The sequence below is a fragment of the Ovis canadensis genome, chromosome 17 (assembly GCF_042477335.2).
Source record: "Ovis canadensis isolate MfBH-ARS-UI-01 breed Bighorn chromosome 17, ARS-UI_OviCan_v2, whole genome shotgun sequence".
Lineage (NCBI taxonomy): Eukaryota > Metazoa > Chordata > Mammalia > Artiodactyla > Bovidae > Ovis > Ovis canadensis.
In genome coordinates, this window is record NC_091261.1 from 55,555,613 (window position 1) to 55,579,509 (window position 23,897).

At 60.4% G+C, this 23,897-nt stretch overlaps 1 protein-coding gene across 2 annotated transcripts; it reads right to left on the minus strand.

The window, feature by feature from the left end:
- Window positions 1-128: 128 nt before the first annotated feature.
- ULK1 (unc-51 like autophagy activating kinase 1) lies at window positions 129-23,117 on the minus strand. 2 transcript variants are annotated; one of them, XR_011249980.1, is made up of 28 exons: window positions 22,759-23,117; window positions 22,325-22,417; window positions 22,201-22,242; window positions 14,336-14,368; window positions 13,995-14,031; window positions 13,125-13,298; window positions 12,975-13,048; window positions 12,569-12,670; window positions 11,467-11,525; window positions 11,295-11,377; window positions 10,801-10,851; window positions 10,409-10,497; window positions 9,453-9,606; window positions 8,713-8,773; window positions 8,417-8,506; window positions 7,785-7,910; window positions 7,223-7,371; window positions 7,008-7,094; window positions 5,943-6,211; window positions 5,095-5,288; window positions 4,702-4,811; window positions 4,470-4,613; window positions 3,845-4,038; window positions 3,575-3,747; window positions 3,376-3,494; window positions 2,876-3,064; window positions 1,909-2,044; window positions 129-1,823 (listed from the first exon to the last, which is right to left on the minus strand). XR_011249980.1 is itself a non-coding variant. In XM_069558027.1 (28 exons), the coding sequence occupies exons 1-28, from the start codon at window positions 22,867-22,869 to the stop codon at window positions 1,768-1,770; spliced, it is 3,168 nt and encodes a 1,055-aa protein (XP_069414128.1). In that variant the 5' UTR covers window positions 22,870-23,117; the 3' UTR covers window positions 129-1,767. The 2 variants fall into 2 exon arrangements, 1 of the variants encoding a protein (XP_069414128.1); XM_069558027.1 differs by having other exon boundaries at window positions 2,876-3,033.
- Window positions 23,118-23,897: the final 780 nt, after the last annotated feature.

Here is a 23,897-nt window from a genome sequence, read left to right on the forward strand (position 1 = left end):
AGAAGACTGAGCTCCGCAGCCTTGCCTTGAGCCTGATCCCCAATCGCCAGGTGATGCTGCAGGACATGGGGATGGGGGGGGGACCAAGAAAGGAGGTAAGAGAGTGACAACCCATCAGTAACAGCAGCTCAACAAATCCAGACATTTATTTCCTTAAATTGATATTACACAATTAACATAAATGTGTGTGTGTGGGGGGTCACACAAAACGTCTTTTAAGGTAGATCAAGGGGAGAGCTGTGTCATGGAGAAAAGGACAGGCTGGCAGCACACACCCTGTGCCCTGGGAGGCTGGCAGCGAACAGAGCTGCAAGTGGCTACTCCCACGGCGCTGGCCTCCCAGTGGGCCGATTCCAGCTGATCATAAAGCAATAAATACGAACACATTCTGCGTTGGAGGAGAAACTCAAGTCACTGGTGATGAGACACAAAGGGGTCCCAGGGCTGCTTGCGGCTTTTCGGTCCAAGCACAGAGGCAAGATTTCAAGTATCACCGAGAGAGAAAATGAGGGTCTTCACCTGGGCCTGGGGTGAGACCTCAAAGCTGTGGGTGATGGACTGGGGGCCCCTCTGCATCCTTGTGAACAGGTTTGAGAGGAGTTGGGCAGGGTGGGCAGATCAGGGAAGGGCACCCTAGGGCCTAGACGAGGGCTTTTCCGCCAACCCCTCAAATGTGGCCAGGACCTGGGTGTGTGGGGGGTGACTTGATGTTAAAACCTACTGTGAAAGCTGGACTGGGAGGCTTTTGCATTAATACGGTCATCACCTGCCCACCATCTTCAGGCAGGAAGCGAGGGTGAGGGTGGGGCAGACAGCTAAGCGCAGACCACACGCGCCTAGCACCATCAGACCCCCAGGTCTCGACATCACTGCCAAGGCTGTCCCTGCCCTGTTCCCACCCTTTCAAAACGAAACATCAACTCGTATGAGATTTCTTAAAAAAAAAAAAAAAAAAGTTACGGAAAATAAGACACATTTTAGGAGAAAAATGTGAAAGACTGCAACGTCTGTGCTGGGTTTTGGAAGCTCGGTGCTTCGTACTGTCCGTCCCTAAAAGAACATTTAAATAAGACGGCTGTCTCCCGAAGAGGGTCCCGGGCGGCGGGCACAGAACATGTGCTCATGGGGCTGTTTATACACGTACATGAGAATACGGGTGTGCACACACGCCTCATAGTGCAACAGCCGGGACCAAGTGGCAGCCCCGGGTCCAGTCCGCCTGCATAAAGTGCTGGGTGATTCACAAAGCTGGGTGGTGGTCTCGGGGAAGGGCAGAGGAGGGAGCCAGGAGGATACACCTTTTCCTGGGTGGATCCACTGGGCAGGCCTGGCGGCTTTGGCTTGAGTGGGCATCATGGTTTCAGGGCCTCTGTCTTCAACATGACAGCCCTGGGGTCTGGGTGGGGTCGGGGGATGCCCACGCATCCCCATCTGCCATCAAGGCAGCTGAGAGAAAACTTCAGATTGCTGGCTGGGCTAGGAGTTCTGCCCGTCAGGCAGGCCAGGGGACTGGCCTGTGCTGAGGTTCTGGGTGGGGCCCTCCACCACCCTGAAGTCCATGGCAGAGGAGCCCAGGAGATGGAGACGTGGCTTGAGGCCTGGCTCTGGTCGCTGGGTGGGGAGCCAAGGTCCTTTCCCCAGCACCAGCAAGCAGTGTCAAGGCCACAGGCTTGTCTCTTTTAGCCCGGCCAGCACACTGCTCCCTGCCCCATGGATCTGCAGAGAAGGTCCAGTCCTTTCGGCACCACAGGCCGGGCCTCCAAGAGGTCAGGCACAGATGCCGGTCAGCAGGGCCGAGAGTCTCCGCTCAATGCACAGCTTGCCTGCAGTGAGGGAGGGAGAGAGAGTACCCAATGAGTGGGTGCCCGGCTGCCCCCTCCCGCTCCCCCCAGGCCCAGCGGCACTGACACTTGGCGATGTTCTCCACGTCCGCCTGGTCCGTGAGAATCTGCTGCAGCCCCTCCATGAGCAGCAGGGCCTTGTGGTAGCGCTGGACACAGTCCTCCCGGCGGTGGAACATCTCGTCCAGGGCGGCCGACTGCACCTGCCAGGCAAGGGTAGAGGCTGGGTCTGGCTGTCCCCCAACAGGGTAGGAGGACCCGGAGCTGACTGCCTGCAGGCTGGAGGGCATGAGTGACGGGGCAGGGTGGTGCAGGCACCATCCAAGTCACGTGAGGCCTAAACAGATGCTCGCTCACCTCAGGCAGTCAGGGTTACAGGTCAGACCCCGAGGGTGGCTAGCTCTGCCCCCAGGTCTGCCACTGGGGAGAAGGCTCCCTCGGACATGGTCCCAGTCACTATCAGTGCAGGCCAGCGATGGCACAGCTTAGCAACATTCACCCCAGGAGTTTGGGGATGAGAAGGCAGACTTTTCCCAAATGTTTATTCAAACGTTGCTTTTACTACAAGTGACTTTTTTCAAAAACCAGAGATTGCTTTAGAAGCTACTCTTTTTGAAGAGCAACAGAGGCAGAACACTGAGCAGGGCCCCTCCATGCCCCCAGCTGTCTTCACGCTATGTCTTCCAAGCTGGATGCCTGCACAGGTTTCTTCCATTGCAGAAGAAACCAACTCGCCTGTGAAGAGACTTCAAAACCAGATCCCCTGTTTCCCTGGTAAGGAAACTGAGTTTAGAGAGGGATGTGACCAGAGATATACTTGGACAATGGAGTCACACTGTGGGGCTTAAGCTCAGGTGAGGTCTGGGCTCCCTGCTGGGGCTGGAGGGGGCCTGGGTATCACTGGTTGGCAGAGTAGACAGCATGGTGGAGCAACGCCCTCTGCAGTCTGGCAGAGCTGTGGCCATCAACCAGCCCTGCTCACTCCTTGGACCACTCTCCCAGCTCCTCCCCACGCGGGGTCCCGCAGGTCGTACTGTCTGCACTGCGTGGCTAAAGATGAGCTTCTCAGCAGTGACGCTCTGGATGCGGTCCAGGAGCCGCTGCTTATCCAGGAAGAAGCGCTGCAGCCGCAGGCTCAGGCTTTGGCAGGACACTACGCTGGTCTTGTACAGCTCGTTCAGTTTCCGCACCACTGCAGGAGGGGGCCTTGCAGCTCAGGCTGACTGCAGGAGTGGGGACCAACAAGCAAAAAGCCCCTCACTCCACCCCCGGGGCAGCTTGCTGACCCCACCTCCTATGCATTCTGCCCCACCAATGCACACTGTGCCTTCCCACCCCCAGACACACAGGGCCCTGCTTCAGGGCCTTTGTACTTGGCCTTCCACCATCCCCCTGGCTGTTATCCCACCTGGGTGGGGCCTGCACCAGGTAGCCTTAGAGAGGCCTCCTGCATCACCTCACCCTCCCTGTCTTCCCCACGAGCTCAGAGCCTCCTGCCCCGACCCTGCTGGGAGCCCGAGCCATCCGCACTCACCTTGCTTCACGGTGGACGACAAGCAGAGCTTGCCAGCCCGGATCTGGTCAATGGCGGTCTGCAGGCCCGAGGACAGGAGCTCGGCCACCTTCAGGTAGAGCACCAGCTGCTCTGCAAAACTGGAGGGCGGCACGGATGTGTCAGAGGGGGCCCACGCCCCAGGCAGCCTCCCCGCTGGGCACCCACTGGGCACACCCACCCCCACTCGCGGCTCAGCAGGCTGATCTGGTCGGCCACCACGCTCTCCTGCAGCTGGTCCTCAGGGCCCCCGGCCGCCTCGCTGGCGCTGCCCTTCAAAGCCGCGATCTCTAGGACGTGCTGGACAAAGACGAGCGTGAAGCGCAGGCTGTGCAGGATCTCCGTGTGCTCTTGCTGGGGAGATGGGGCGGGTGAGCGACGGACCTTGACAGCCCCGTGACCAGCCCTGCCCAGAGATCATGCCGGGCCTCACCCCAGCCTGAGCCCTCACCTCCATCAGGGTCTCCTCGGGGAGGTCGGGGGCCTCGAAGGTCACGGCCCCCTCCAGGTTGGCGGTGACAGGGTCGGCAAAGCTGCAGCAGTGGCCAGGGGCGGGGACCTCGAGGGTGGCCTCACTGTAGGCCCCAGGCGCCAGGTGGCGGGCAGAGGAGGAGCCGGCCGAGCTGAGGGAGCTGGAGGAGCCCACTGTGGGGAGAGGGCTGGTGAGCAGGGGCCCCCATCACGGCTGCCCCTTCCCCACCAATTTTCTGCCACTCTGAGACACAAAGTCTGGTCCCCACCACCCGGCTCCTCTCTCTCCAGGAAGTAGAGCCCATAGTGGAGGCCTCACCACTCCTGGGCCTCCATCCACTGTAGGTGGAACCCTCGAGTTCAGAGGTTGGGGTTGCAGAGGCCTGTCTGCAGGACCTGTGCCCGCCCAGAGGCAGCTCTGAGCCCTAGACCCCTGACCCTACCGGGAGGACCCTCCCAGGGCCTCAGCATGGGGGTGGTGCCCCGGTGCCCAGGGTTATCACCCCTGCTCCACTGGTGCCATCAGCCACTGCCCCTCCTGCTTCCTGAAGGATGGCGTGGGCCACTGACTCACTGCAGCTCCAAGGCCACCAGACAGTTCTCACCTGAGAACATGGTTGTGCGGGGGCCCTGGGGTGGCGTGGTCCCGCTGGGGGGTGAGCCCACTGTGAACACTACGGGGGAAGGGCTGCTGGCGCCCCCAGCGCGAGCTCCTGGGTGCAGGGTCCCTCCGAAGCCAGCAGAGGGCGCTGGGGGAGTGAGAAGAGGCGCTCAGGTTCCTCCCGCCATGGCCCCCCCACTTCCCAAAGAACTCCCCACCGGCCCCCTCTGGCGCACCAATCTCCATGGGCTTCTCCTGCAGGCTGTCCGTGCTGCCTGAGTCGGGAGCCTGCGTCCCAAACGCAGCCTTAAGGAGCAGATCTGTGAGGCGGCCAGTGCTGAGGGACCTGCAGGGCGAAGGGTGGTAGAGGTACCATGAGCTGCCCCGGGGGTACCCGTCTACCCACTGCCCAGGGCTGGCCCCCTACACCCCACAGGCAGGGCCTGGGGAGCCTCACAGCCTGGTCAGCGTACCCAGCCCTGCCCATTCCAGGCAGTTACTGTCACCCATTGAACAGATGTGCAAACTGAGGCTCAGAAGTGGTGGTGGAGGGAGTGAGGTGCAGGCAAACAGCAGGCAGGCTGGGCCTCACCTCCCCAGGCAGTGCTGGGGGAATCCTCAACACTCACCTTCCGAAGGGGCCCTTGGTGTCCTCTGTGGGCCGCAGGCCAGGGCCCAGTTGCTGCCCCTGGAAGGGCCCCGCCTCGGAGAGGTCGGGTAGCGTCCGGTTCCGTGGTGGTGTCATGACCACGCCTTGCCGGGCCAGGAGGGTCAGCAGGTTCTGGGAGCTGGGGGTCTTGGTGAACTCGAATGCGGGCACAGTCTAGGAGGGGCAGGGAAGGTGCTGAGAATGACCTGCACGGTAACGCTAACATCCTGACAGGCTTAGCAGTGCTGGCCTGAATCTGCAAGGCCCCATGCCTCCGCAAAGGCCCAACCCTCACTGACCCCCGTCTTCACAGCAAAGAAGTGAGACTTCTGTGTGGCTGACTCCGTCCTGTGCTGGAACAAAGGCACACATGCAGACCGGGCACACGTGTGCACCTATGCCCTGACACAGACACCATCAGCTAGCTGAGGTACTAGCCCCGCTTCACAGACAGAAAAACTGAAGCAAGGGCTGAACTAAGTCATCTGCCCATGGCGGCAGCTTAGGTTCTCTGGTGCTCTGGATGCTGGACCAGGGTCAGATACTTCCCATCAAGGGCCAAGAGATGTTTTGCCTTTGGGGCCAGTCTTCATCACGGCACTCCGCGTGTAAATGGGGAGATTTATGGAGTCAGCCACCAGCCAGGGCAAAAGATCCGGGTGCAGAGGGCAGGCCCGGCTGTCCTGGAGCATGCAGGCCCACCTCCGGCTTCTGGGGACCCTCATGTCCTGCGGGAATCCCACCAGGGAGAAAGCCCAGTGGCCCAGGCACGTGAGACAAGTACAGCATCCCTCCCACCCAGCCCCTGGAGGTCTGGGGCCCTGATACCTTGGTGGGGGAGCCCAGGATAGGAGGCAGGGGGTTCCGCTGCAGGAAGTCGGGCAGCTTGGGTGAGCCGCGCAGGGGCCGGCAGGATTGAAGTCCGTGGGAGGGCTGGGGGGGGCTGGCTTGCGGGTGGCCGAACGCTACCCCCAGTGGGTCCGTGGGGGGTTTGGGCAGCTTGGGACGGACGACATGCAGGTCAGACAGGTTGGGGGCGCTGTGCAGGCGGCAGCCCAGCCCTGCGGTGTGGGGAGAGTGCTCAGGCGCAGAGGAGCCTGGGAGGGGAGAGGATGGGCCCAGTCACAGCTGTCCACGGACGCCTGGACCAGCCCACACCACCAACCAGTTGTGTACGAAGGACCCCAGTCTGCTCAGGATTCCCTTTACCCTCACAGTCACCCAAGCCACACTGCACCCATGCTTTACTGTGTACCTGGAAACAGGCACAGACACTGAGACACCTGCCCAAGGTCACACAGCATGACAGGAATATGGGCTGAATTTGAACCCCGTAGTCAGCCTCCATAACCTGAAGGCTGGCGCTTGTTAAACAGTCTTATGGAATTTTCTTCCTCTCTTCAGCTCATAAGAAATGATGATTATGGGGGCTTTCCTGGTGGCTCAATGGTAAAGAATCTACCTGCCAAAGCAGGAGACCTGGGTTTGATCCCTGATCCAGGAAGATCCCACGTGCTGCGGAGCAACTAAGCCTGTGCATCACAATTAATCAGCCTGTGCTCTAGAGCCTAGGAACTGCAATTACTGAGCCTATGTGCTGCCAACTACTAAAGAGCCTGTCCTCCGCAACAAAAGCCACCACAATGAGAAGCCTGCACAACTGCTCGCCACAACTAGAGAAAAGCCTGCACAGCACCATAAGACCCAGCATAGCCAAAAATAAAGAAATAAAATTATACTTAAGTAAATCTTAAAAAAAAAAAGATGGTTGTGGACAGGAAGACAACCACTGTTCTAAGCAGTGACAGGCCAGCCCAGGGAGGTCAGCCCAGCTCCTGTGCCCCTCCCCAGCTCCACCCTCAAACCCATCAATCAGGCTGGAGCTGCACCCACCTGGACGAGGGGACCTGCCACCCCGCATCTCAGATGCTTGAGGGGAAGGTGCTCCGGTCCAGCCTGGCCGCTCAGGGATGGTTCCGACTTGGGGGAAAGAGAAATTGCCAGGGTCAACATGGGATGGAGAGCAAGACCCTCCCCTGCCCCAGGGTGGAGACACCCAGTCCCAGCTCAGATGCTGGGTCTCCCAGCAGTACAGTATATAGGCTCACCCTGGGGAGACGGTGTGTAGGGCCGGCCCCCACCCAGGGACAGCTTCCTGGCCAGGGCGCCTCCGTGCTCAGCATGGGACGGGGGTGATGGGCTGGCCCGTGCAAAGCCCAAAGGACTGGTGCTGCCTGACCTGCGGATGGCAGAGGACCTGGGGACAAGCAGGTACAAGGTGTGAGGTCCCCAGCCACGCTCAAGGGCCACGAGCATGCCACGTTGTCTGTCCCCCTCCATTCAAATAATGGGCCTCACCAGGAGCCAAAACCAGTTGGGGGTCCCCGGTCCCTGCCAGGGTGACTGCCAACTCAGAGGGGCTTCTGGGAATTAATTTAAAAAGTACCCCTTCCCACCCTCTTTTGGAACTTAACACAAATCACCATCAGTTTTAGAAACACAAGCAGTCACCATACAGCTAGAGTGCCAGGACGTCCACGAAGCAAGTGGTGGCACTGACAGTTACGCAGTGCTCAGCCTGCACAACCGTGCTTGAGAGATGGCCCTGCACCACCCAGGTGGGGTTCTTACCACAGACGAGCCTGGCCAGTGGGGGGGCCCTGCACTCACCGCGCTGTCTGATACTGGGTGGGTGACTGCAGGTTCTGCTCAATGCGCTGGTAGTTCTGCACCTGCGTGGGGACTGGGATGGGGACAGAGGCCCCACATCTGCTGCTGGAGAACGTGCCGGTCCGGCTGTGGTGGGCAGAGAGAGCTTGGGGTCACTGCAGGCGGGGCACTGGGCTGAAGCCCAGGCCCAATATCTCGGGGCAGAGGCCACTGCAGCCACCTGCTTCCGTGTCTCCGCACACGGCCCCTACCGCTTCCAGGGGTCTATGGGCACTTCCTCCCCGCTACTCTGCACTCAGGCGGCTTCTGGTTGGGACCAGCCAGTGGGAAGGGGACAGAGGAAAGTGAGTGGGCTGCTCCTGTGGGCTCTGGGCACGACTGCCCCCGTGGCCCTACAAGCTTGGGCAGCGGGGCTGATGACACTGGTCTCTGGCAGTTTCTACAGCTCCCGGGGGCCCCAGCCCCAACCTTGCATCCTTCCCACCACAAACCCTCCCTTCCGCCGGACCACCCATGAGGGGCCTGGCAGCCTGCCCAGCCTCTGGACATGACGGCTTCCTGCATGGCCAGGCTTGGCGCTGGCTGGCGTCCTGTGACGCCAAGGGAAGCCTAGGTGGCCCCGCCCCACTTACCCTGAGGGGCTAAGGGAGCTGCCACAGGGCGGGGAAGGAGACGGGGTCCGGCCACGGCTGTCCAGGCCTGTGGAGGCTGCCAGCGAGCTCCTGCGGACAGGGCAACAGGCAGTCCCCACTCAGGACAAACGTGCACACGGACTCTGGCATCACCCTCAAGACTCCACCCTGCGCTGGGCACAACAGACCTGGCCCTGCCCAAACTCTGACCCGGAGGGTCTAAAGATAACCTGAGAGCAGGCACTGCCCTCCCCGCAGAACAGGGGGCAAGGGGCACGGGGCTGGGGGATGCTTACCCACTGCACATCAGGCTGTCCGGTGGTGGCTTGGCACCTGCTGCCTCAGCTACCAGGTCACCTGTGGACAGGAAATGAGTCAGGTTGGACCCAGACACCTCCTCCTGGGGTGGTGGAGGCCATGTGGGGCCCCAGCGCTCTCCTGTCCCTGTTCTGGCACTCACATTGCCACCTCCCTTTGCCTGTCTGGACTCAGGGCTCTAAAGGAGACCCTGGAACCTCCCCTGCACACCAGCCTTCAGCCAACCTCAGGCCGGGTGTCCACACCTTCCAATCCGGGTCTGCCCCTCCTCCCAGATCTTCAGGTTCCCACCTTCCCTCCTGCTGCCCCCTCCTTGCGATGCCCTTGGCTGGGTACCGGGCCCCTCCTCTGCATCAGAGCCAAGCTGACAGGCTCAGGGTGCCCCACTGGACACCAGGGCTGACTCCCACCCAGCCCCATCTCAGCAGTCTTGGTGGCCAGGGCCAGCGAGAGACGCGCCAGCATCTAGGGTCAGGAGAGGAACTGAGGACCCCAGGACAGGGCTTTGCAAGGGCTGCGGGGCATAGGCTATAACTCAGATACAGATGGGCAGGTGCTCTGGGCGCTCTGGACACTCCGGGGCACAGGCCCTGTGCGTGGCCAAGGACAGGACGCAGCTCTGACTTGATGACCAAGTGCATCTGGGGTGGGAGCTTCCAAGTCCCTTCTCAGGGGTATGTCTGGCACATCTGCAATGAGCCCCCTGCCCACCCCTTACCTGGAAACTGGGCCGGGACCATGACAAAGTCGTCGGTGTCGCAGGATGAATCCTTGCTGCTGCCGCCTGAGTCCCGGGAGCCTTGCAGGAAGCCGGCGGCCTCGGCCGGGGAGGTCAGGGTCTTCTGGAGCTCCTGCTGCATCTCCCCCAGGGACTGGGGGTCAGAGGGGAGCCCGCTGAGACTCAGCCCCAGGGCTCTGCATGATCTTCTCCCCACCACGTCACGCCTCTCCTGTGTCTTCCCCACAAGGACAGTCATCTCACAGAGCCACCTGCCCCCCAGGGTGAGAAGGCGCTTCACTCCCACAAGCTCCAGGGAGAGCCCCTTTCAGGTGACCCTCCACTTCTCCCTCCGTCCTATGGAGGGTTGTACAGTCTGGCACACTGGGGACAGGTACAGGGGGCAAGGCTGCCTGTGCGCAAGCCCTGTGCCAGGCTCAGCAGACGGGGCATCAGAGAGGTGTTCTCTCCACCACCAGTCAAGCCCTGGTCCCTGCCTAGCAAGACGGACAGATGGACAGGTGGAGGTTCAAGTCCCAACGCCCCCAACCTCGCGCACAACCTCGGCAGACCTCACCCCACCCGTGCTGGGAACGTGGGCTGCAGGAATCAGATCCCAGGACACAGGGACCCCTGCACACAATCCTGCCCGGGGCCCCTGTCCCTGTCCACCCATGCACAAGAAGGTTCAGAGCTGATGCAGCCCACTGACAGCCATCAGGTCAGCCACCAGGACACGAGCGGAGAAGGGGCCTGAAAGGAGACTTCACCCACTTCTACCGCTCCACGTCCACAAACAGAACGTGTAAGTCTGGTGTCATCTCACCAGACTACACTGCAGAAATAAATGTGGGGGCCTGGCTAGGACAGAAGCCCCAAAAGGGCTCCTGCAGCCGCCTACATGCCCCAAAGCCGAGGGAGAGGAGCCCGTAGCCCCGACCCTGCGCATGACTCACCGGTGGGGAGGCCAGGTGTGAGGTGGAGCTGCTGCTGGAGCTGCTGCCAGACCCCGAGCTCGGGTATGAGGGCACGGGCACAGGAGGGGCTGGAAGGATGTGGGTCAGCGCATGTCAGCACAGGATGCTCCCCGGGCCCTGCACACTCCTACCCTGCCCATGACAACCCCACACCCTCCAGGACGCCAGGGAGAAGACCTGTGCGAGGCCCCTGCCCCCACCTCCCCAATCCCACTGCACCAAGTCAGCTGAGCTCAAGCCCACCCCATGGCCTCGGGGGTCCCTGGGGACTACAGACTGGAGCAGGACTGGAGAGCTGGGAGTGGGCGTGGGGCTAGAAGCCCATGGGAAGAAGGGAGGCACAGGAGTCCTAGAACTCTCAGGGGACTCACACTTCTTCACAGCGGCACTGGCATCCAAAAAGGGGTGATGGAAAAACTCATCTGTAGGAGAAAAGTTGGGCCAGGGCTCAGGAGGGTCCAACACCAGAACTCCCAGGGTGAAGGCTGGGCCCCCACCATCCCCTCCTGTGGGCCTGAGCTCCTGCAGGCTCTGGCCCCCATCCTGGCTGCCTCACGCCAGGTGCGGGGGAGACAGAGCCCCAGCTGGCAGCTCTTGAACACATCTGGCACCCCTAGTGTGGTCCAGGCTGGCTCCGCCCACCCTTCCAACAGTTCCCAGCAACGCTGCCTGTTGCACAAGTGGGGGTTTTTCTATCTGTGCAGCTGGGAAAGGAGCTGTGGGAACGGGGAAACCCACTCACTGTGGCCACAGGGGACCTGGAAGCTGGGGGTGCAGGATGAGGGGTCCAGGGCCAAGAGCTAGAAGGGCTCCTGACCCCCAGGCCTGTCAGAAGGAGTAGGGGGGCCGGGAGGCCGGCACTCACCGAAGTCCATGCGGTCTTTGTGGTTGCGCTGAAGCAGAGCCAAGAGCAGCTGTCTCAGCGGGGCCGAGGTCTCCCGGGGGATGCTGGGGGCACAGAACACAGCGTTGACAGGGCAGCCTGGTTGGGGCAGAGAGGAAGCGGGTGGGGGTCTGCCGCCAGGAGGGGCACTCACGTGGGGACCAGCGTCTTGTTCTTCTCATAGAAGAGGCGGAGGTCCTGGGGACTGCTAGCCTGGAAGGCGGGGACAGGGGGTGAGGAGTGAGCGCCCACTCCACCTGGCCACTGCCCACTCTGCACCTGACCCTGAGAGGTCCGTGGTCCAGCACTGCCAGCCTGTCTGTCTGAACACAGAGCCCTCACATGCTTCCAAGGAAGGGGCGCCCCCTCTCCCCACTCAGGCTGTGGAATCGCAGGGACCGCACAAAGGCGGAGGCTGGGGGGCCCCAGAGAAGGTTGCTGGGCCTTCCACCCCCCTGCTGTGGATGACTTCTGGGTAACTGCTGTAACTGGTTGTTTGCTTCTTGAAATTGAAAAGTAGCCCATGCTCCAGCTCCAGAAGAGGGCCTGAGTAAGTTTGCTCCACAAGTGGGCCCTGCCTCCCTTGATAACACATGGCTGGCACATGCGTGTTCATTAATCATTCACTGAGCCCTGCTATGTGCCAGGCACTGTTCCAGGCACGAGGGTACAACGTTCCCAAGGCCGACCTGCCAGCCAGGGACAGCCCTGTGCTTGCCCACATGGGGAAAATGGTAGGCAGGAAGGGGTGGAGGGAGTGGGGGGTGGAGGCTGGCCTAGGTCACTGGGCAGGCACAGAGGCTCTGGGGCAAGCTGGTAGCAAAGGAAGGCTACCAGGTCAGGCCAAGGGGTCACTGCAGGACGCGTGTTTGTGGGGTGGGCTCAGACGCATGGGCCCTCTAGGGTCCAGCGCAGGACAGGCCACTGCCTTCCAAATGTAGGGTACACCCCAGAATTTGGGGTCCTGGTATCAATATCTTGGCTCACTCCGGCACTAGAATGGGTGGGAGGGAGGCTGTGACACTTGGTTCAGACATACACATGGACACACACAGAAGTGCTCCAGAGCCAGTGGAGACTCCGGCCTTGGCTCTAAGCAGGACAGGCCCCTGAATTGACTGCACAGTGGGAAGCTGGGTGACCATGTCATGCAGGTGGAGGGAAGGCTGCAGGACTTTAACGACCCACGACTATGGCAGGCTGCAGAGACAAGCACGCACACACCTGCAGTGGACCCCTCTGCCCTGGGCGCTCACCTGGAACGGCGCCTTCCCTGTCAGGCACTGGTACACGATGGTGCCGATGCTCCACAGGTCTGCCTTCCCGTCATAGTGCTGGGACATGATGACCTCTGGGGCCTGCGGGGCGTACAAGTTTGTATGGCGAGCATGGACACTGAACTGTGCTGACCAAAGCCTGCCTCCAGGTGGGCGTCAGCCAATCAGAACAGACACCAGCCAGGGGCCAGTCACACAGACACTAGCGAAGTGTCAAACGCCAGAGACACGGTGGGGAACAAATGGTATATCCATGTTGGCTGCCACCCAAAGTGAGACCACAGGATGGGGCTCAGCTCTGGACATGGGAGGGAACCCTGCTCCCGTGTGGATGGAGGCCCCCTCTGACAGGACAAGGCAGCAGGGGCTGTGGGTAGCCACCTACCATGTACATGGGGGAGCCACAAAGTGTGGCTGCCATCATGTTGCTCTGCAGGTACCGAGCGAAGCCGAAGTCGGCTGCAGGCAAGGAGAGATGTGTGAGGGGTGTGGCTGAGGCCCTTGGGCCTCCTGGGCCGCAGCCACCCCACCTCACCAATCTTGACCCGGATGTTGTTGGGGTTGGCGCGACGCCCGCCAGGGTTGGACAGCAGGATGTTCTGGGGCTTCAGATCCCGGTGGATGATGCCCTTGCTGTGCAGGAGCCGCATGGCGCCCGCGATCTGCTGCAGGAAGAGCCGGATGGTGTCCTCGCTTAGTGTGCGCATGGCTGCAGGGAGACAGGGTTCAGGTGGGCACAGCTCGCCCGGGCACCCAGAGTGAGGGGCCTCCTACTGCTCCTGTGGCCTCTGAACCCATCCTTCGCACTACCTGATCCTGAGCTGCTCCGGTGTCCCCTCCCCATCTGCCAGCTCCATGGTGTTGCCCAGCACACCCTGCCCCTTCTCAGTTTAGGACCACCTCTCAGCAGCTTCCTCCACCTACTGCTCAGGGTAAACACCATGGCCAATGGCTGCTTGACAAGCCCCAGGTCCAGCTTCAAGCAGCGAAGGGCTCATCCAACAGGTGAGAGAGTAATTCCCCACTTTTGCCAGGACCCTGGGGAGGACTGCCCCCTGTGGATAGTCAGGGATCTCTGGAGTCCAGAGCACTCAGGACAGGCCTGTCTCCTGCAGAGCCACCAATCAGTGGCCATAGGGACACCCCACAGGGCACCACATCCCAGCAGACTGAATAGAGCCCAGCTCAAGAGTGACCCTTCCAGACCAAGTCTGCCCTGCAAGGACATCCTTCGTGGTTTTGACAGAGCATGTAACCCTAACAGGGCTTCAGTCACCCTTCCATCCTTCTCAGCAGGCGTCACCACCATTAGGCCTAAGAAAGCTCGTTCACACTAGGCCACCTCTCACACTGGGTCAGGGTGAGCCTGAGTGCGCAGCCCATCCAGCCATGGGTGTCCACTCACTGTGCAGGTAGTCGGCCAGATCCCCGCCGTTACAGTACTGCAAAAGACCAGCCACATGTCTTGGTCAGCTGCCAGGAGAGACCCTGCAGCCCAGCCCAGGTCTCCCCACCACCCAACTCCAGGACACCTGTTCCCTTGGCACTTGGGGCAGACGTGCCTTGCAACTCTCAAGCAGATCAACAGGGATGCTCACCACCCCTTCAGCCCCTGCTGTGGCCCCTGGGCTGCTGGCTTGATAAGCCCACAGACATGAGGACAACTTCTAACCCCCAGATGACAAGGGGCCTGAGAAACAGGAGAGCCCAGCCTCCCGGTCCTTACAGCTGGCCGCCAGGACTCACCTCCATGACCAGGTAGACGGAATTGGCCATTTCCTGCAGGACACAGAAGAGGCAGTGAGAGGTGGTGGGGAGCATGCCCTGCCCCCCAGTCTAGCAGCCGTCTGGGAAGCCCGACTTAGCCCCAGTGTGACCTGGGTGCCCGGCCTCTGCAGCTGCCCTCAACACATTGCCTGGGCTCAGGCAGCAGCTCCGGGGGTCATATCAGGGCTCAGCCAGTTGGTTAGTGACCAGGACATAAGGACATCTGAGGGCCAAGTGAGCTTGAGTGACGGGAGGAGGAGCAAATCAAATCACTGTTTCTCAAGGCGGGGAAAGAAGCTGAGGTCCCAGGAGAGATGTCAGGGCTGGAGTGATGACCCCACTTCCAGGGAGGGGCCCCAGTAACCCCAGGACTCCAACAGGATCAGGGTCAGCTCCAGCCCTGGGGTCCTGACAGGACTTCCTGTCCTATTGAGTAGCGAGTTGTGGCCGAGTAGACCCACCAGGTGGGGGATCCAGGCCCGCATAAACAACACAACTGGGGTATGAGGGCCTGTCTCTCGGGCCAAGGCAACCACTCCTGCCTTCAGACTCAAAGATGCCAAGAGGATTACAGGTCAGTGCTGTCAGCCCACTGCTAGCCAGGAGCACCAGGCCAGCTTCCGGCTCAGCCCTTGGCCACCCGTGGCCTCGAGGAGACACTGGCATCCTTGGCTGGGTCCACACCTGCAAGTCTGAGGGGCCAGCTGCCTGGGCCGGAATGGAACCCCACCAGTGTCCCCACACGAGGTGCCCTTGAGATCCCAGGTCACCGATGAGGAAACAGGCTGGAGGAGCCAAGTCCACCAGGCAGGTGTGGACCTGAACTCTCTGCTCTCCTGCAGACCGCTCCCTCCAGTCTTCCCCAGGTGGGGTTTTCCCTAACTGCGGAGGGCTCTGCCAGCCAGGACAAGGTCCCCAAGCCCCTTCAGCACCAGTACGTTGCAGGGTCTTGGAAACCAGGAAGAGCCCCTCCCGCCAACCCCCCCACCCCTGCAAAATCAGTAAGTCTTCATTCCTCATCAGCACGCTATTCCCAGGAACTCCAACTTCTAACCCACCCCCGACCCCCATGCAAGGGGGCAAGTTTGTGAGCTGGCCCTGTAGCTCTCAAGGCAAGGCGGGAGACCCAAGGGGGAGGTGGCTGCAGGAGGGACATGTCTCAGTGGCCTCTGGGGGAGGGCACCCGAGGCCCAGATAGACTTGACCCCTCAGCAGTGGGCCACCGCCTTCTACCCCTACTCAGGTCCCAGACATGTCCCCATTCCCACCCGGCAGGACAGAGGACCCTGACTCAGTCACCCTGCCCCCAGGAGGTTGGTTCCGGGCTCAGACCCACATCAACGGGGACACAAAGCCACTAGTGACACCCTCTGTGTAAATGTCAGTGCCCTGTAACAAGAAAACCCCTCTACCCCGCCTCCAGAGCTCTACCAACAGAGGGCCTGTGGGTCTGGGATGGAGATACCCCAAGGAGCAGAGATGAGGTCCACATGGAAACCTCTTAGAGCTGGCTGGGGCCCGGATCAAGCCCATTTCCACACATCCCCACCCCGCCTCCCCAGGCTGGTTACTCTCTGCATCCCAGCAGGCATGCAAGAAGCCTCCAAAGTGCCCAGCTGGGGCTCCTCCGGGAGGGGGGCAGGCTCTGTCCACAGAAGTCCACAGGGGCCCTGCCCCTCCCCCCAGGAGTGACAGCGTGGGAGCTGCCTGCAGGCCCCGCCCTCCCAGGCCAGCTGTGGGCAGAGATAACTCAGGGTAGGGGCAGGAGAGAGTCCCAAGAGGTCACACGGGGACTGGTTGGGGGGGCCCAGGCCAGGGGGGAAGGCACACAGGGAGACAGGGGGACAGAAAGAGGAAGATCACAACAGAGGAAGACACATGGAGGCTCAGGAGCAGAGTCGGAGGCTCCCAGCAGAGGACCCAGCAGAGGACGGAGGGAGGCGCCAGAGATAAGGACCCAGAAATAACCCCGGAGATCGGAACACCCACTCCCCGTGACATCCAGGCCACCTGCTCCCTCACCTGCTGTCACCCTGACCATGGCCACCTCTGCGGATGTGCTGAGCAGGCTCCCAAACTCACTCACCAGGGAGCACCCTTGTCTCAAGTGGCCCAGAGGCTCGGCCCCTCGCCTGGGCCATGCAGCCAAACGGGCAGCAGAGCGGGGACTCAGGGCCCCTGCTTCCCAGAGAAGCCCCCAACTCCCCCACCGAGCCAGGGACCGAGTGACAAGGACAGGAGACGGATGCAGCATCCATGCCCACCGGGTGTCTGTCCCCAGAGTTACCCAGGCCTGGCAGGAACGCTGCCACCACCATGCCTGCTTGGGGATGAGGGGCCTGCCAGCTGGGTGATGCACCCATCGTCCCCCAAATCTGGGTGCATCCACCACACGATCACCTCCTCACCAGGATGTCCCTGTGGCCTCAATGACAACATGCTGTCTTTCGCACCCAGGAATCCACGGGACCCCCATACCCACTGTACCTACTCCAGCCAGGGAGCTTCCAGATGCCAGGCCAGACGCACTCCCTCCCTTGTGCCAGCCCACAGGGCCCACTGCCCTGGGGCTCCTAGACCTGGGGCCTGCCCCATACCCCACAGGTCCTACTGGGCACAGAGGGTCAAGGGTGGGGGGCGGGGGGAGTCGCACCCACCAAACCTCACCACGTGGAATTCAAGCCTAGCGTCAGAGGGCCCCTTAGGCCAGGACTTGTCTCCCTGCCAGTGGTATCAGCTTGTAAGGCACTAAACCAGCCAGCTGGCACAAGCCTCGGCCATTCCCTGAGGTCAGGAAACATGCCCAAGGCCCTGCCACCCCTCATGCCAACCCCAGGCCAGGTCCAACGACAAGAGCCCCAATGACAGGGCCTGCAGGGCCCCCAGTGGAACACTTTTCCAAGGAGGCTGTGTGCCCAGGCCCTCCTGCCACCTGGGGCCTCACTGGGCGTCCCCCACCACCCACCGATCCCTGAAGACGACGACTCTCTGGGGCCCCTGGGGAAAGAGAGGTCAGTGCGGCCTCGAGGGCACAGCTGGTCAGCCCCTGGCAGCCTGCTGCCCACCCAGAGCCTGAAAAGGTTCTGCCCTGGCCTGCCTCCTCATGAGCTAAACTTGGTCTTCACAAACTCCCCCAGGAAGTGGGGACCAAGTGGGCTCCAGAGGGCAGGCCTCCTCCTTAGCGGTCAGTCCAGACACCTGACTGCTTCCTGGGGCTGCAGTGATCGCCGGAGCGAGAGAAGGTAGGCAGATGAGCACTACCAGCCATATTCTTGTCCTCAGGGGTCTGTTACGTCATTAACACAAGAATACATACATACACACACACACGCATGCATGCACGCATGCACACGCGGCTGAGGACACACACACATGCGCGGCTGAGGCGCTGCCCCCCCCAGGCCCCTGGGTTCTGCAGGGAGCACACTGGGGCCACCACCTCCATCACTCCAGTCACCCCCAGGACAACCTGAGGACTGCGCAAGTCCCAGTGATGTCCTCCTATTTGAGGGCAGAGAGGTCCTGCAATTCTGCTTCTCACACAACTGGTGAGGGAGGGGAAGTGCTGGGTACCAGAGTCCTGACCACCCCACCGTGCAGCCCCCAAGGCAGGGGGCGGTGAGCCCCAACCTGTGCGCCTGAGGTGAACAGGCAAGACCTTCAAGGCGGGATGACACGAACCCTCTCTATCTCTCCGTGGTGTTCCCACAGGCCCTGGGGACGAGGTTGGCCTGGGTGTCAGGGCCAGGTGTCCTGAGCAGCCTGGCACGGGCGCCCAGGCACGTAGGAGGCTGCCCCGCCACAGGGTGCTAAGGTGCTTTGCTTAATAGGATCCGAGCTCCCGGGCTGGGCCGAGCCCACTCTGTCTGGTGATCCTGGGCTGGGCCTGGTGGGCAGGTGGGTGGGCGGGCACTGACCTAGTTACCTCCTGGGGAGTGGGCGGTCTTGGCTCCCAACAAGGTGGCAAAAGCCACAGCCAGCGTCAAAGTGCGGGCCGCCCACGGGATCAAGGCTGCTCCCTGCCCCCAGGCTGGGCTCTCCTGGACAGCGCCCAGACAGGAAGGGATGCCCGGCCCCACCCTGAGGAGGAAGGCCCACCCTCCGTCCTCAGGGAGCCTCCTTTAGCTTCTATTGTGTGCCTGCGGCTCCCGGGAGGGAGGAAGGGGAGGCTGGCTGCTCTCTCAAGCCCCCTTCTTCCCACATGCCGGGCCTGCCCCTGGTTCAGGAAAAGCAAGGACACTTCTAGAATGGAAAACACGGAATCGACACGGTCCTCCCTGGGACGGCCAAGTCCACTCACAACTGAGCCGGGGCTCTGAAAAAAGCAAGGCCAAGGGCTGCCACTGTCCTCAAAGTTCCCACAGGGAGGCAGACCAACCCCCCACCACCCCCGAGGAGGTGTCCACCAGCCCAAAGTCACAAGAGGCTGGCTCTGTCGGCCAGGCTGGCGAGAGTGAGTCATCCAGCTGTGGGAACCAGCCAGACGGCGTGCGGGCCTCAGGAAGGCCCTCCTCCCAGGGCACGCTGGGCAGGGCTGGTCCCCAGATTCCTAGGATGGCTGCTCTCCCCTGAAAGAGCACATCTGGACACCACACAGCAGGCTAGCGTAAGACCGAGGGCCTTACCCCTCAAGGAAAGGCCAGGGCTCCAGGTGCCTCCCCACAAGTCTGCAGAGTACCACCCCATCCCCCACCCCACCCCACCCCCCACCCCCGCCGAGTGCCTATCACCCACCCACCCACATCAGCCTGGCCTGACAACAATCACTATTCCATATGGCCCCAAAACAAAACCACCTCAACAGACAAGAGGCAACCTGAGGGGGAATATTTGTAACTATCACAGAAGGGCTTTCCTTAATATATAAACAGTTTCAATATATAAAGAGTTCCTACAAATCAATGATATTTATATAGCTCTTACTAAGTAGCAAGTACAGGTCTAGCCAGGCTTCCCAGGTAGTACTGGTGGTAAAGAACCCACCTGCCAGTATAGGAGACATAAGAGACTTGGGTTTGATCCCTGGGTTGGGAAGATCCCAGGGGAGGAGGGCATGACAACTCACTCCAGTATTCTTGCCTGGAGAATCCCATGACAGAGGAGCCTGGCAGTCTACAGTCCATAGCGTTGCAAAGAGTTGGACATGACTGGAAGCGACTTAGCACACACAGGTCTAAGCACTCGATATATATAGACTCAAGTTGTCATCACAACCACCCTACAACACAGGTGTACTGTTAAAATCTCCAATTTTCTGGGTAACAGAGAGGCACCAGGAGGCTGAGTAGTTTGCCCAAGGTCACACAGGTAAGTACATGGGGGAGCTGGGCCCAGAAAGGCAGTATGGCACAGGGCCCATGCCATTCACCATCATGCTATCCAGCCTTGGGAATCACAAGACCTACAGGAATACATCCCTGGGCAGGAGGCATTCCTAGTGTTCCTGGGCACAGGAGAGATGCTGAGCCTCACTCAAAAGTGAAAAACAAAACCATACGAGATGCCATTTCCCACCACTCAGAGTTGCCAAGATGAAACTCTGATAACAGATCTCCTGGCAGCAATGCGGGGAGACAGGCCCTCTCACAGGCAGCTCTGCTGTGTCCACGGTCCATCTTCAATGGACCACAATCTGGCAACTGTTCCCAACTAAAATACGCATCCTCTTACTTCTAGGAATCCACCCTGCAGACACATACACATGGCAAAGGTGAATCAAGGAGAGTCACCACCACACTGCTGACATGTCAGAATCCCAGAATAACCCCATGTTCCATCAGCGGCGGATTGGTGAGGTCAACTGTGGAATATGGGGCCATGAACGCCCCATAGCTGCAAATAGCACCCACAGCCACAATCATTAACAACACTAAGACACACAGTGCTCAGTGCTTACTGGCACACCAGTTTCAACCGAACAACTCCAGACTCTGTTTTACAGAGAAAGAGATGGAGGCACAGAGAAATTAAGATACTTGTCCAAGGACACACAGCTAGTTTAAGTGGCAGAACCAGGACTGGAACTAGGTCACCTAGCTTCAGAGCTGGGGCTCTGAATCTTGCAGAAGGAATGGGGGATAATTTTTCTGGGAGGAGAGGGGGTGTCATTTCTCATCTCGGGACTGAGACAGTTAACGTGGAGTGACACAGACTTTCTCCAAAACATACACTTGAGCAAAAAATACCATAGTAGAACAGTGAATGGTGTGGCAGCAAGAAGGTGCGTGAGGATGTGTCCTGATCCCAGTGAGACCCTCTGGGGGAGATGGGGCTCACTGGGACAGGGGTGGTAGGGTCACCTTTTTCCACACCCGTTTTGTACTGCTTCTTCATTTTTTGTTTTTTAAGTCAAATCATTAATTGCTTTTTAAAGATTTCCTGGGTCCCATGGGTGTCTCAGTGGAGAAGGTAATGGCAACCCACTCCAGTATTCTTGTCTGGGAAATACCATGGACATAGAAACCTGGCGGGCTACAGTCCATATGATTACAAGAGTCAGATAGGACTTAGCAACTAAACAAAGTGTGTCTCAGACTGGTGTCTAAGGACTTGGGGAGCCACCTCACACTTCGAGGGCTGAAAGCACAGAGCCCCAGGTGAGGAGCCTGGAAAGGAGAGGCTGGCTAGCCCCTAAGCACTTCCTCCGCACAGGGGAAGCCACAGCATTGCCAGCCCTGGAGGAAGTGGCACTGCCCACAACCAGGTGTGTGGCCCAGCCAGGATGCGAAGAAGGGAGAGAAGTGTATACCCATATATACGTGTGTGTCTGGAGCGGGGGCAGGTAGGGAAGAGTGGGAGAGGAGGAAGAAGAGGAGGAGACAGGGGCCGCCCTCTTAGCCCCAGGACACAGCTTCCAGGCACTCGCTCTCGCTGTCACACTGGACGTGGGCCCTCCCCAAGTCACCTCATGTCATGCCACAGCACCCAAGGCCACAGCCCAGCTCTGAAGGGGGAGGGAGAGGACAGGGCAGGAGGGAGGAGGCCACCAAAACACAGTCGGGCTGGGAACTTCCCCTCAGCCAGGGGCTGGTCCCATGGCCTCAGTAAACAGGTTTCAAAACCATTAGTCAGCACTTTGGCCCTCAGATTTGCTGCCTCAGGTTCCTCGGTCCCAAACTGGGTCTCCAGGGTCTCAGACCCGGGCCAAGGCTGGGCCCCACCGCCAGGCCCACAGGCCAGGGGCATTGGGGGAAGCTGGCCTCAGCTTTCTGGGCCAGCTAGGCCTGGGGTAGCCTCATCAGCTGGGGGCCGGCCTCCCTCCTGCCTCCTGCCTGGGTGGCTGGCCCCAACTGCCAGCAAGAAGGAATCTCCCTTGGCTCCTCCCCTCCCCCAGTCTGACGCAGGGAGACACTGGCCAATGCCAGGCCACTGGAGTAATGTCAACAAACAATCGGTCGGCCCAGACAGGTGGTCCAGGCCGGCAGGATAAGCCTGGGCCTGGGCTGGGGACAGGACTCACCTTCGGGACCACTGGGTCCAACACCTCTGGAGGGCCACATAGTAGCCAGACCTCCCTCAGTGGAAAAGTGCTGGTGCCCGTGGCGATTAGGGGGCCGGGGAAGGTGGGAGCTCTCCCAACAGGCCCAGAGGAAGCCCAGACACAAGAAATGGACTCAGGGTGGGGTCTCCAAGGTCCCATCAGGCCTCCAACACCCATCCAACAAATAGGGGTGCCCAGCTCCTTCCCCCAACACGAGATGCTGGCCTAGAACAACCTACTCCTGACAGGGTCTCCAGCAGTTAGCTGGCCTGGGAACGGGAGTCACCAGGGCCTGAGGCTGCGCTGGGGCCAGCCTGGGGGGAGCACACCCCCTCCCCACCACAACCACAGCCCCAAGCCTTACCTGAAAGTCGTACAAAGCCACGATGTTTTCATGTTTCAATTCCTAGGGCAGAAAGCCAAGTTTCCGGTGAGTGAGGTGGACTCACCCACCACCCTCGCCCCTCTGGCTTCTGGTGTCGGCTCACCTTGAGGATTTTTATTTCTTTCCCTAGGAGAGTCTGAGACTTGGCGAGATTCTTCTTATTAATGCACTTGACGGCGACCTCCAGGTCGTGTTTCTGAAAACGAAGCGTGGGTGTCCCTCAAGTGCCGAGAACCTGGCAACCCCTTGAAGGCCTTGCCCAAGCCAGGTAAGCACCTGGCAGGTCCCTGGAGATGACCGGTCAGGAGCGTATGAGAGGGATATGGTCCCGGGGCTGTGGGGTGGAGATGAGGGGACGCCTGGCTATGTACGTGTGGGGCCCCCGGCGGGATGAGGGGGATCTCCGGGATGTGGAGGTGGGGACGGGGGGGAGTGCCCGGTGGTAGGGATAAGGGGGTCCCTGGAGCGGAAGGTGGGGGCCCCCGGGGCGGGGGGCCGCCCTCACCAGGGCTCTGCCCTGGCTCGCCTGCCCCTCACCTCGCGGTGGCGCCCCTTGAAGACCACGGCGAAAGCGCCGTGCCCAATCAGGTCCTTGCGCGAGAACTCGAACTTGCCCACGGCCTCCAGGCCGCCGCGGCCGGGCTCCATGGCGCGGACGGGGGCAGGCAGGCCGGGGCTCAGGCGACGGCACAGACCGGGGGCGGTAGGCAGGGGGCGCACCCCATCGGGCAGCCCGGGATGCGGACGCGATTCGACTCCAACCCGGTCTCGACCCGGGTTCAGACCCTAGCTTCGGATCTGACTCGGGCTCCGGCGGGGAAACAAAAGAGCCGCTGCCGCCGGGGCCCGGAGCCTGAGACGCCCGCGCAAGCGCATTGAGCGCCGGGTGGGGCGGAGCCTGGGGGCGGGTCTGTCCAGGAAGGGGCGGGGACTGGTGCGTGTCTGGCCTAGGAAGGGCGGGGCCTGGCCGGCGGCCGCGCTTAGTAGGTGGTGGCGCCGGTTGTGGGGCGGGGCCATAGTGGGCGGGTCTTATTAGGGGCGGGACCTATCGGGTGGTTAGGCGGGGACAATAACGGGCCCTCCCCCTTGGGAATGGCATGGGAGCTGCAAGCCTGGGCATAGGCCAAGGTTGGTCCTCCAGCCAGTCCTCATCCAGCAGCCTTGCACTACGTCCTTTGTCTGTGCACCCGAGTGGTGCACATGTGCCATAGTCGCCATTAATACCTGGGACGTGTTCTGCGTACCCCAAGGGCTGGGGATTGGATAGAATAAATTATTCGAAAAATCAACTACTGCATTGCAGGTTAAGCATTTAAAATTGTGCTCAACAGTTACAAACTTTTCCCCAAAACTGCACCAAACCGAAGAAATAGCCCAGAAGTCCTAAAGGTTAAGTCAATTCTGGTGCATCTTTTCTACGGAATAATACACAGCAGATTCTTAAAGGCAGAGGTGGTCAGATAATAAGTGCTCCAGGACTTCCCTGGTGGCTCAGTGGTTAAGACTCTACCCTTCTGCTACAGGGGTTTATTCCTGCTTGGGGAAGATTCCACATGCCGTGGATCTTGGCAAAAAAAAAAAAAAGTGCTCCAAAGTATAATTCAATGAAAGCAAGATTTTGAACAATGGATTGGTCACTGTCATTTTAGAAAGTCACTGGAGAAGGAGATGTGTAT